This window comes from Stegodyphus dumicola, chromosome 1, assembly GCF_044657685.1.
Source record: "Stegodyphus dumicola isolate Sdum_Otavi_A_Nest chromosome 1, ASM4465768v1".
NCBI lineage: Eukaryota > Metazoa > Arthropoda > Arachnida > Araneae > Eresidae > Stegodyphus > Stegodyphus dumicola.
The window spans coordinates 252,929,192-252,942,873 of record NC_140768.1 but is presented as its reverse complement, the minus strand read 5'-3'; the positions used below and the strand labels follow the sequence as shown (position 1 = coordinate 252,942,873).

Here is a 13,682-nt window from a genome sequence, read left to right as displayed (position 1 = left end):
AAGTGTGTCCGAAAATGCGAATGTCGACCGGTAGACGGTAATATTAGTAGTCTTATGGGATAGTGGAAAATGTGATAATTGCAGGACAGAATAAATTGGTTCACTAACTCAATTCTTTATGGACATTTTGCAGAAAGAGTGTTGCCGGATTTCATGGTTGACGTTCCAGCAGCTACACGCTGAAATATATGGTTACAGCATGGTGAAGCGCCTGCACAATTTAGCAGCACTGTGCGAAAATACCTTGATAGGACATATCCTAATCGCTGGACTGACAGAGGCGGACCAGTCGCATGGCCGTCGCTATATCTTGATCTGACTTCCCTGGATTTCTACTTGTTCGGATATATTAAGTCCATAGTGTACGAGACGACCATAACATCGGACATGGAACTTGGACATGGACATGGATGTTACGTTGTGAAGCATACATTGTGGTGAAAGGAAGGAATTGTGAATAGGTTCTATAATTTAACTATGTTGTAATATTCCTGCTTTTAAGTTAAAGCTGAAAATGAGGAACCTTAAGAACTGGTAAGCGAATAATCGCTTAGTTCAGTGAACAGAGAGCAGAACTCAAGAAGGGTTAAATACCTTTTATTATTCAAAATAAATTTAACAGCCGACTCCTTGGAGTCTACAATAAAGCCTCCACTTTGGCTTGAACTCAGGTAGTACACTAAGAAGTAAAACTTAACTAAAAAGACATAGCCGAAGCTATCAAGGTTCTAACAGAGTTGGCCCCTTAACGCTAACTAACGGCGAAGCTATCAAAGGCCTAATTTAAGGCCGAGGGTAATAATAGCTTAAGAGAGAGAGTAGCGTAAAAGGCGAACGCGCACTGCTCAGACTATCTGACTCTCTAACGAAGTCAGTAGAACTTCAAAGTTAAATACTTTTCCCCTCATTTGCATTTGACCGCGATTCTGAAAATACATTGTGGCCGGAAGTTGTAAGCTGAAATTAAGAATGGAAAGCAAAGTAACTTTAACTAAAAATTAACTGTTATAGAACGTAAGATAAACCTGACAATGTTTTTTAAATAAAAGTCATAGTAACACTTCTTTTGACATCTTTTCTTTCTTCCCTTCTTACTCTTGCGAATATTGCGCTCTAGCCGACGCCGTTCGCATTTTTGAACACAAGTTCTTATGTAAATATTCTTTGTCATGGTATGAAAGACCAGCATGTTAAGTTTGGCAACGACCTTTCGAGACACTCTGTACAACTGAAAATAGTCACGAATTTTTAAACCACGAATGATTAGCAGAAATTAATTGCTCGCGAACTACTTCTACGTAATTATTTCAATCTATCTCTTTTTAAAAAATAATGCAAAATATCATAGAAATAACGTCGAAAGAGCAAACACATATATAACCTATTAACGAAATTATGTATAACTTCAAATAGAACCTCACCTCAAACAGAGATGCATACATATTAACACTGCTAGCCATTTCGTAATTTGATATTCCATAAAAAATTTCGTTTTTTCATGTCTGTATTCCAAAATTAGTTAATTAAAAATATGCTTTGAGACCTATTTATACTTTAACCATGGGCTTGTTATTGCATTTATTAAGTTTTAGTTTGATAAACATCCGGATGTTAATTATAACTACCCACAGATTTAAAAATTTGAGAATATTCCTATAAAAAGAATTACTTCGTTTGCAGTTATTTACGTAATAAAACCTGCGCATAAATCAGCTTCATTAGTCAGCAGATATTAATTTGAAGCTTATAATAATAAATGCCTACTAATGTCTTAAGTCTACAGTGGCTTTATTCACCCTTCACGGAGGTCTTTCGTAACTCTTCTTTATCCTTTAATTCTGTTTACAACAACATCAGTTAAATCATCCGTGACTCTACTTACACATCAACTCGGTTTTCCGTTACTCTGTTTATTCATTTTTTTAAATGCTGTTTATTCATTTTAAAATATATATTTTTTACAGTATTAGTCTATGTTTTCTTTTAATTTCAGCAATAAAATACATATTAAAGGAAAAAAATCCTCATTGATAAATTTTAATATTGAAACCGATAACATATGTTTGACGGAATTCACGAACGAAGCACGAATGAAGTTAAGCGAAACCATTTAAAGCAATATAGGTCGCGCAACTGTTACAATTCATCAATTACTTATTCTCAAATTCTGATGACGATGATGAATTCAAAAAGGATATATTTGAAGAAATTTTATTGTATTATTAAGAATAATAACTCTGTAACTTTTTATATGAAAATCAAATATCGATGTTAAAAAGGTAGAAAATTAATAAAAAATTTGCAGTTTTATTTTCCAGTGCAGTACAGTTTTCCAACAAAACGTAGGCCCACCAGCGGCCGAGCGGTAAAGTCGCTGAACACTGGTAGTTCGGTCCGAGGTTCGAATCCCGCGAACGGGCTGGCTGCATGGGTGTTTTCGTGGTTTTCCCCATGTGTAACGTGTATACGAGCCAGTTTCCCTTAGAAAGTCCTCCACGAAAGGCATCCCTCCTCTTAGGCAGATAGCCCTAGTGTGCTTTGCCATAATTAAATACACCACCACCAACAAAACGTATTATATTAATATGTTAGACATATGTTAAATAAGCTTATTTGTTTTTAAATTTTAGTTGATTTTCAATTAAATACACTTATTAATTCGAAAAACCTTATTTACGTGAATTACTTGTTATGTCTTCAAGGCTTATGCTACGTAAATTGAAAATTTTTTTCTGTGTTTTTAGTTTTTCTTTGATAATGAAGATTGCTAAAGTAAGAAAAAAACATTAAACAAAAAAAACGATACAGAATGCACATTTTTCGAAATATTTAACTCAACTAGATGAATGCATATCGCGTTTATAAGTTTACAATAAAATTAATATATTTTCAGCTAATAAACTTGCGCCCTTATCTCATTTCATTCAATGATGTTATCGCATACATATCAATAACTTAACATCACATATCATTTGGAAAATACAATCTTATCTCCTTTTACGATTCTAAAGGAACCAGTGGAAAAAAGCGCGTAAGTTATCAGCATGAGAGACGTATAAGTGAGATATCCTTATCATTCTGAATCATATTCACATCCATAATAATTATAATTTTTATTAACTTGATCAATGTATAGTGATTTAAAAGAAAAATTATGCACATTATACTTATTTTAATTATATGTATGTATTTTTGTACAACATGACAATTACACATTTAAAAAAAACTATTAATATTACTTTGATTTTGTTTACAACAATACTAATTACAATTAAAGATACTTTCTTCTAGTTCTTCAAAGCACGTCATTGTACTTTTTATTACAACAGCATTTTGAAGATCGTTATCTCAGTATTTTATAAAACACGGAATAATTTGAATAGTAATTTTGCCTTCATCATCCTCTACGCTATTGTCTTTTATTTCAACCACCATTTCGTAGCAGATAACTTCAACATTGCTTATTTCAACTCTTAATAGATTTTCATCAACGTCGACAAAAATCTTGAAAAGCGATTAATAATTGAGTTGCCTTGAAAGCGATTGAACACTGAGTTGGAACTATTGCTAAAATTTTTGTAGGTCTCATCATCTTTTGATACAGTGACCTGCCCGTTATCCGATCTAAAGAAACCTAATTTTTGAAATAGTTTTATATAGCTCAGAGCATAACTTTATCCCACGACGAAGTCAACACGTATTGACGCAACCAGAATTGAAACCTGACTTTTTTTTTTCTGGAAGAAACCAGAATTATTCTCATTATATTTTCCCCACATTCAAATAACATGCCCTTAGGTGCCTTTAATAACCGCAAAATCCTAAGATTTAGTGATTTAAGAGGATAATACAGGTTGCTTTAAAAGGGCCAGCATTTTATCAATTTCTGTTTAAAAGTTCATAAAACCTGAAATGTATTTTCTCCGTACTTCGCCGTCTGGACTGTACATGTATCTTGCTCTAAGGGATTCACTAAAGATCTGGAAAGAGTAGGAGTAATTTCTCTTGCTGAAAGCTAGAATACCTACAAAACATCTCCCTCCTTACCCCGCGCCTTTGTGGTATCAACAGTTGTTATGATTAAGGGAAATTACTTTTATCCAGAACTTTGCTTGATAATGGAATCCTGATCCATCTTTGTTCATCTGAATTAGCTGAAAAGCTCAATTTTCAGAAAGAAATTCTAAATCAGTCAGTAGGATGCTCTCCAGAGATTAGCTGAAAAGCTCAATTTTCAGAAAGAAATTCTAAATCAGTCAGTAGGATGCTCTCCAGAGATTTTAACAACGGTGAAATCGAGAGAGAGTGCAGTTAGTTTTAATAGAAAAAATATACAGTCGGAAATTAGAACATTTTTGGTAATTCCGAAAATTACTCACTTGATGTCATCTAGAAAAATGATATCTGTAATGCTGCGATTTCAGGAAGAGCTACGTTAGCTGATCTAGGCTTTTACAAACCGGATAAAACCTAGTTACTTCTTGGATCGAAATTATTTTTCGATTTGATAAGATCTAGGTAAATTTAGTGTTGCAAAACACAGCATTTGGTTATTTTGTGAATGAAGGCATTGAAGATTTGCCACATGAGACATAATAAACAATAAGTGCATTGTGGATTGATTTACGACGAAACTTAACAAAGGTTTTTTATTTGGAATCAGTGGTATTAGAAATTATTCTAGTTTTACGATGAAGATAAAAGCACTGGATATATTGAATAAAACTCTTAATTTCAAAGAGGGTTGTTATGTTATTAGTTTGCCATGGAATTAAAACCGGAACAGTTAAACTACAGTTTGGGAATCTCAGAGAAAAGAATAAAGATTTTAGTAAGGAAATGCAGTATGATAACGCACTGGACTTAAAATATATAGAAACTTTAAATGAGTATCTAGATCAAGGAATAATAGAAAAAGCGCTAGATATTACAGAATCAGTAAATAATTCAGTCTTTTATATATGTCGCATCAGGCAGTGTATAGAGACGAAAGCATTACTACGGAAATGCGTATTGTATTACTACGGAATTATATTTATTGCGAGCTCACATGAAATAGGAAATTTGTTCCTGAATGATTGCTTGTAGCCTGGCATTAATCTGAATCCAAACATATTTCATTTACTGATATAGTACTTTAGACTTAATGGAGTTGCAATGTTAAGAGATGCTGAAAAAGCATTTACGAATTGTCTTAACTGAGGAAGACCAAAATGTAGTTAGATTTTTATTTTTTGAGAATATTTTTTAATCTTTTCAGAATCCTGATGATCAGTTAGAAGTGTATAGACCTAAATGTGTACTCTTCGGTGTAAATTCAAGTGTAGTTTTGTTGGAGACAACTATAAAGCTGGAATTTGAAAGGTATCTGAATACACAGACATGTGTATTCAGATACCTTTCAAATTCTTGACAAGTGTATGTGCGTTGATGATCTTCTTAGAGGAGCAAATGACGTATTAGAAGCTATAAAATTTCAAATAAAGCAAAGAAAATTATGCTTACAGCTGAGGTGAATATACTCAAATGGGTGACGAAAGATAAGTATTTAGTTAAGAAATGGGAATTATTATAAAAACCTATTGTTTACATAAACTACCATAGGATGTTGAGCTTCCTATGGTAGTTTATGTAAGATTTATGTATTTGAATTATTATAAAAACCTATTGTTTACATAAACTACCATAGGATGTTGAGCTTCCTATGGTAGTTTATGTAAGGTTTATGTATGGGAATTATTATAAAAACCTATTGTTTACATAAACTACCATAGGATGTTGAGCTTCCTATGGTAGTTTATGTAAGGTACTTCCTATGGGAGGGCTATGGATTACAAGTTATCTCATTTGTTTAGCAATCTTTCATAACTAAGCAACATTAGTATTCCAAGATTTGTTTTAAATTTAGGTGATGAAAATATATAGAACCACGTTTTCTTTCTTACGCAAGCCCAAAATCGTATGGTGCAGTCGTTTATGTAAACGTGCAGCATCGAGAACGAATTTCTGAAAATTTGCTGACCTCGAAAAGTAGAATTTCAACTGTGAAAAAGATTTCCCTGCTTTGACTAGAATTACTTGGTGTACTGTATGTTCTAAAATTTGGAATAGAACAGAAAAAGCTTCTAGATCTTAAGGTCAGAAAAAGCTTCTATATCTTAAAGGTTGAACTTAATATCCTTTTTAAAGATATTCTGAAGTGACATTTATTGCGTCAAAGTATCCAGCAGAAGGTGAATGTCTTTCGTTCGAAATCTTGTTCACCAGATTCAAACGTTGACTAATCTAGATACTTGGTTTTATTATTCAACCAAAGACAATCTGCTGATCTCATAACACGCTAATTCAAAGCCAATTCATCCCTACAAGTGCTTACAACGTATAGTTCCAGAGATTGAATCCTGACAGAGGGAAAGGAAATCTTATGTGCATTAGGAGTGCTATGGAAGGCCGTTGTATAATACGCAAAGCACCAGCTAAGAGACGATAGGAAATTTATATTTTGCGAACGAGGAGTCTGAAACAGTAATTGTGCAAGTGGAGAGAATGCTAAATTCTAGACCTCTTATACTGATTTCCAACAATTCTGACGATTTTGAAGTTTTGACATCAAGTCATATTTTAATAGGTAGATTGATAAACGCAATTCCGGAGCCTCTAATAATACACATAAATGAGAATTGCTTAACTGAATCTCTGGCATTATTCCTATAACAAAGCTTGTTTAGATTATTTGGAATAAATGATCGACTGATTATTTAAGAACTGTACGGCAGAGAATCAAGTAGATGGTGAAAGAAAAAATATTTCTCTTGGTATCGTGGTACTTATCAAGGAGGAATACCTACCAATTTGTAAATGGATTTTAGGGCGTATTGTTATCATGATTCCAATAAAAAAGTAAGAAGTATTATAAATCAAACTAAATTTATGGGAATATAAAAGGGCAATGACAAAGATTGCAGTGCTTCCTATAGCAAGTAAAGTTCTATTTTTGCTCCTGAGAAAAAAGGAATTGTTTCCAATATGGTAATGCCATAGTAATTCATGTTGTTTGTAAGTATTTTGTAATTAAGCAAATGAATTTTGCTTTAATAATTAATGCGTTTTGTATAGTTTCTTGAAATTTTGTAATTTTAGCCCGGGGAAGTGTTAAAATTCCTCTGAAATGAGATAGCGCAGCTACCACTACATAAATGTAAAAATAAAATAAAGGTTTACTTTGCTTCTTTTTGCTAAGCTGTGTGTGTGACAGAACGTCAAAAACTGTCGTTCCACAAATATACAAAAAATATTCTACTTAATTAATGAGATTTACAATCCATTGTTTAATAATTAGGTAGACCAATATATGTATAGACAGAAAGTAAGAAATTTAGAACCAGTTTTAGACGAAAACGCAAAAGAAGTGAAATTCACTACCAACAGATTTCAAAATACCCTATAGATATGAAAAATAAGAGTATGAAACTAAATAATTAAAAAACTAGAAAAAAAATAGGGAAAAATTTTAATAATTATGTTTACGTGATTTAAAATACTAAGTAGTTTTGTTTAAAATACTGAATAATTTTCTTTAAAGTATGTTTAGCCTTACAACGTTTATAAATCGTAAACGTTTCAAATCGGAATAGGACTTGCAAAAAGGTTTTGTGGTAAATCCTGGTATACGGTATGGGCTAAGCATGATTTTGAAAATTGACGCCAATAGCAAAATGCCACATGTACTGCTCATCATAAATGTCCGGTTTACTGCTCATCATAATTTTCTCGAAATCTCGTGTGAACAGTCTATTACGATTAAACTAGTTTTATATTAGAATAGGAAGGCATTTTCTTTCGCTCAACATGTCAGCACATCTCGATTTTCGAGATTACTGAAAACTAAAATGGCTGGAGCTGACATTTCTGGTCAACTTCCGAATTCCCTGATTTTTCCCAGTTTTCCAGGTAGCGTGGCAACACTGCCAATCGCCAAATCCTGGTGGTGACGACTATCATCCACTTCCTTTTAAGTTCGATCGCCACTATAGAGTCATTAGGTTTTTTTTTTTTTTTTTTTTTTTTTTTTGGCAAGAAACGTGAAAAATTTGATGTTCCCTCGCCTGATCTCGAACCTGGACCTCACGAATACGCGCCGAGTGTGCTACCGTTACATCACGCAGGCATGGTGGAAGAAGGGACAGTAGACATTTCAAATGAGGAACCAGGACAAATCATATATTATTCTTAGATTTGAACCTTGGAATTGCTAGCTGGATGTGTTAAACATTTCCTAACCGATAATTGCTAATTTCACTTTTCTACTGTTTTCATTAAACTTGCTGGCTGAAAGTCCATACATTTAATCCTTTCTATAGAGTTAATGATAAACATTAACTCTATAGAAAAACTGATATGATGACATATGGAAACTGATTTGATTACTGTAATCAAATCAGTTTCCATATGTCATGTTTGCAAAATATGTCATTCTTCTCAAATCATATCATTAAATTTCACAAATGATTTCACACAGATATAGTATTAAATTTCACGCACACATATTAATAAACATCATACTCACAAACGTTGATGGAGGTTTCTCGTCTTCCAGCTCTACAAATGAATATATCCGCCACATTACCGAATATGTCAAACAATGACACACTTTTACATGGCATGAGCTTGCTGTATTTTTTTCTGCGAAATGCATGTTTCAAGAATATCAAAATTCCGCAGAATAGTACAGCGAGTAAAAGCGTAATGAAAATGCTAAAAACGTCTGCTGATTTCACATCTAAGAGTGTAGACACAATGCTCGATGCCATGCCGGATACGCTCGTTCACACAGTGAGGAACATTGTTTACAACTTTCACGGGAAGGGACTATCACGTGATTTGGTGAATTGATTAGGGCGACGCAATTGGCCTTCAGTTTTTAAGTTGACGTTATCTTCCTGTTAAGCACTTGTCTGCTTTGTATGAATGGCATGACCTTCAGATATGAATTTTGAAACTTTATATAATAATATTTCATTTCGTTTCGTTTAGCATTATTTAGTTGGCTTATTTAAAGATGGTTATTCTTATTTGTGGGCTTCTTTCAAAATTACGCATGATAATGTATTAAAACTGTAATATCAAGTGAAACATTCTTTTTAAAAAATTGTAGCATAGTTGAAAATAAAACGGAAAGGATTTTAAACGACTTATTTGAACCGATATTTCGATTTTGACAATATTCTGAAGGAAATATTAATTAAAAATGATAAAAGGTAATGGTTATGTTCAGTAAATATAAAGGTAAGGATACCAGAATACTCAAACGACACAGAGCAAGAAAATTAACGAGTTAATAATTTATGCTGTTAAAGAAAGATCTGTTGTCATGATCATTTGCAAGTTATGAACTTAAGAATTTCAATGTGTTATTAGTACCTGTTTTAAGGGATGAAAACGTTTCCTGAGATCAAGATTTCAATTCAATCAGTGCCTGGTTCCGGTGTTTCTCACAGTTATACAATTAACCAGAGCGCACTAAAGTTTTAAATCAGACAAACTCCATTTTACACCTAAATTGCAATATTAATAGAAAATATTGTTAACAGAATTTAAGAAAATGTAATATTTTATTTAGTTATTAAAACTAATGTTGTTACTAGAAACAGAGTGTACGACTGAATTTCCACGAGAAAAGGATAATGCTGGGAAAATGCAGCAGGTGAGGAAAAAAATCCTCCTTATCAAAATGCGGACCCAAAAAGGAAATTTTATGGGCTATGTCATTTGGTCAAAATGTATTTAAATGGATTGGATGCTAAAATAAAAATGCATATATACCTCAGTACGAAGCGTAATATCAGAAACCCACAATAGTACGTATACATCGTTCTCGGCGGCTTATAAAGTAAACATGCCTTTTATCCTTTGTATTATATCTTTATTATTATGAAATTACTTACTATAATTTCTTTAATTATTTCCTTTAAAGCTTTTGACTTTGTATAAATTAATTATTTATTTATTCCTTTTCATTTAATTTTCATGCTATCTTAATTCATTATTTACTTAATTAAATTTATTAATATTTTCATCCCTTTATATTTTATTTAATTTTTCATTATTTATTCTTTTACTTGTTATTTTATTTATTTATTTCTCCTTTTTCTGTCGGCATTTTATAGTGTTCCAGCTCCTTTAATTTTAGAAATGAAGTCTCAGCTGTATTATTAGAAAACGTTTAAAGCTTCTGACATAAGAACGATAAAGAATAGGTTTTACTCAAATAAGAATAGATCTTAATAAAATAAGAATAGATCTTAATAAAATAAGAATAGATCTTACTAAAGTAATAATAAATAAATTAAATAATACATTAAAATCTCCAAAGAACTTTATAAAGATGTCATAGTAAAAGCAATAATACATTAAATCGGTAGATAAATTACATATATGCCTTTATAAAACAAGAGCTGCTTTAGTTTCAGTCTGCTAGTTACGCAGATAAAATTGCTTAAAATTTATAAATTTAATTAAAAACAGAATATAAAATTACAATTTAGGAAAAATACTTCTTTTAAAAATAGCAATTAAAATGTTATACGAATATCATACAGAGGAAATAGAAATTTCTTAACTTATTTCAAACAAAATGTATAGACACAAGTCCCAAAAAAGCCAATACACAAAAGACAGAAATGTTTAGCTTTCCTCAACAGAATGTGTATCGAAAAATGTAAAATCATACTTGTAGTGTGAAATTGCAATATGTTTAAGAAAATAAGCGAAAAAACTTGAATTTAATGAGTGCGAATCTGCCAATTTGAGAGAACGCGAGAAATTTTCTTCTAATTTGAGTTTATCCGAAACTTTATTTAAATATAGCTAACTTAATAAGTATATTACTTTATTAAGTAATTTATATATAACAAGTCTCATGAATTATTTGAATTGAATGTTCTCTATTTTTTCTTTTGAGGGTGAAAATAAATTTGCACGTAAATTTATACCATACGTAAATACCATCAGTATTTAAATAAGTGATATTTAAAAGAATAAGTCGTTGATTTTCCCAATATCAGCATAAATGTGCAAGGATTTAACAGTAACTTGAGTTACAGTCTTTAGAATCAGTTTTACAAGTAAGTACAATTAACACATCAACAGCACTTTGAACGAGGAACTGACAACCCTTTTTTTTGCCTTATACAAATAGACAGAATTTGCGGCAATTAGATTTCTATACAGCACAACTTATCGCCTTATCTACTACTTCCTCATCTTCTGATGCTACTACCGCAACTTATCGCTTAAACTTAGTGTAAACAACAACGATAAAAACGATAAAAATGTATCATGCCAAGAACTGTATGAAGTCCATATATTGTTGTGAGTAGTTTAAAATTGTGAATTACTTTTTCCGGCAGTGGACGAGAATTTTCTACGGTTTTGAGGTAACTCAGATATTCTTACCTCAAGCAACCCTCTTATTCGAATTAGCTATATTAATACTATTTCTATACTGCTATAATCGGTAGACATCTAATTTTAAGTGCAATTATACATTCTTCTTCTAATGAAGAGACGATTGAAATATCATCAAGGTATGGAAACCCAAAATCTAATTCATGTAATACTTTTGTAATGAACATTGAAAGGCATTACGGGGTCAAAAATTCATCGCATTAAATTCGTACCCAAGTACCACACGACGTTCCAACGATGTTGCAAACTGGTCCGAGAGGTTGCAAAGTGGTAACTTTTATGACGTCTTTACAACGTTGCGAAGACGCAAAATATTTGCCGTTGCATCTTGGCAATTTGTCGACGTCTCTGAAACATCATGATATGACCGCTTTTAGATGTGGTCGTTTTAGCATTTTTTTTAGTTCATCAGCATTACTTTTAGAATGAAAAGAGACTAAATCTGCCCTTTCAAGAATCTGAAGTCCGCATAAAATTTACTTGTTTCATTACTTTGTTTAGTTTGCAATGTTTCATTACTTTATTTCATTTGAATATATTAATCTAAGGTAGATTCATCTAACAAAATGTAAATTTAATATAAATACTTTTGATTTATTAAATTTAATGAGTACTAAAAATACATGCTAAATAATGGTTTAAAATTTTGTTCAAATAATTAATATTTAAAATATTTTTTTATAAATATTATAGCAAAATATTTAAAAACGAAACTAATCTATAAAGTGAGCTATTAAGTTATGCATTTTACATAATTTAAAATATCATATTTCCGAAATCAATGCAAATCACATGTTAGCAATTATTTCACTACTGAAATATGACTTTATTCCTTATTTTTGAAGTAAGGACGAATTCACGACTGTCTAATATGACGGAAAACTCATCGACAGTCTAGAAGCAGACCTGTACATTATTTACCGGATGCTTATACGAGCCACCGAACATCGACCGAACATCTCGAGATTTGCACGCTTTGCCTAGCTGCCAAATTCGAACAAGGAACTGCGCAATTAATTCAGATTCTAGCAGTTCTGTCAGATAATTTGGTAAAGATGCCATCTGTAAGGCGTTTGAAAAGACTGACTGCATGTTTGAAATTGAATCAAGCAATGACTGATATAAATAATATTGCTTATATTAAAAGTAAATGTAATGAATGCGCTGTCAATCAAAGAACGCATTGTGAATCTTCTCATTGTTCTGTATCTACTTACTTTAACTGCCTTCAGTGAGTGAATTTGCATTCCTGTGAGCTCCTGTTTGGAAGCCTCTGAATTGACGATAAATCATCTTAGAAATGCCAAATTTATGCTTATTCTGAATATCTGCTGTACAAGAACACACCAAACGTTTGGATAAATCATTTAGAAAATATCAAAAGCAACGGGCTACAATGCTAATTGTGAATATAGGTTCGTGAACTAGTGTTTTGTTTTGGTGTTTTATGTGTTTCCGTAGTTGGTGTTCTCCAAGCGGTGCAATATTTGGATACACGGATTAGCGATTCGGTTATAACGTTCTAAGTGCTATATCGTATATCATTCATATTAAACGATTATTGTGTTGGTGCTCAAAATTAATTCATGTAAAACCAAAAATAATATACAACGGTAAGGCATTATCTGGTTTTGCTGAAAATGCAATCAATACAGAAGCAACAACAATTCAAGCTGTTATGATATGTTCATTATTTTCAAAATACAAAGAAATTATTGGACTGGTACCAGTACTTAATATGACTGCTGAAGATGAATTGAATATATGTATAATATAAGCAATTAATTAATTATTAAGATTACTAATAATGCACATTTTATAGCATATTGTCTTTTGTACAGTATGCAGAAAAGGTCCTGATTTTAAACAGTGTTTGCAATGTATGATCGAAAAACTAGTGTTAAGGAAACATTAGCATTTCTATGAAATATTGTAATCTATAATTATGTGATATTTAATTGTGTAATATTAAGAACACTACATATTTTTTATAGATTGCAAATTGCAGTTTTATTACTTTTCGTTTGGTATCTATTCTTCCGAACACTGTGTAATTCGCGTTTTTTTAATATTGCCGTTATGTATGTTTATTAGATTATCTCAATAATTGAATGTTGGAAATCAGGTTTTATTTTTTATTAAATTTAAGTATATTCTATTTTCCTGCCTTACTTTTTATGTACTTGTGATAACAAAAACATTCATAATAAATAGAA

At 31.6% G+C, this 13,682-nt stretch overlaps 1 protein-coding gene across 1 annotated transcript in view; it reads right to left on the bottom strand.

Moving 5' to 3' along the window:
- Positions 1–8,841, bottom strand: part of LOC118205520 (cytochrome P450 4V2-like) — a 223,504-nt gene extending 214,663 nt beyond the window's left edge. The window contains exon 1 of the mRNA XM_085827323.1: positions 8,567–8,841. Within this exon, the coding sequence (XP_085683449.1) occupies positions 8,567–8,810 (244 nt within the window). The 5' untranslated portion in view covers positions 8,811–8,841. The remainder of the gene's footprint in view (positions 1–8,566) is intronic.
- Positions 8,842–13,682: the final 4,841 nt, after the last annotated feature.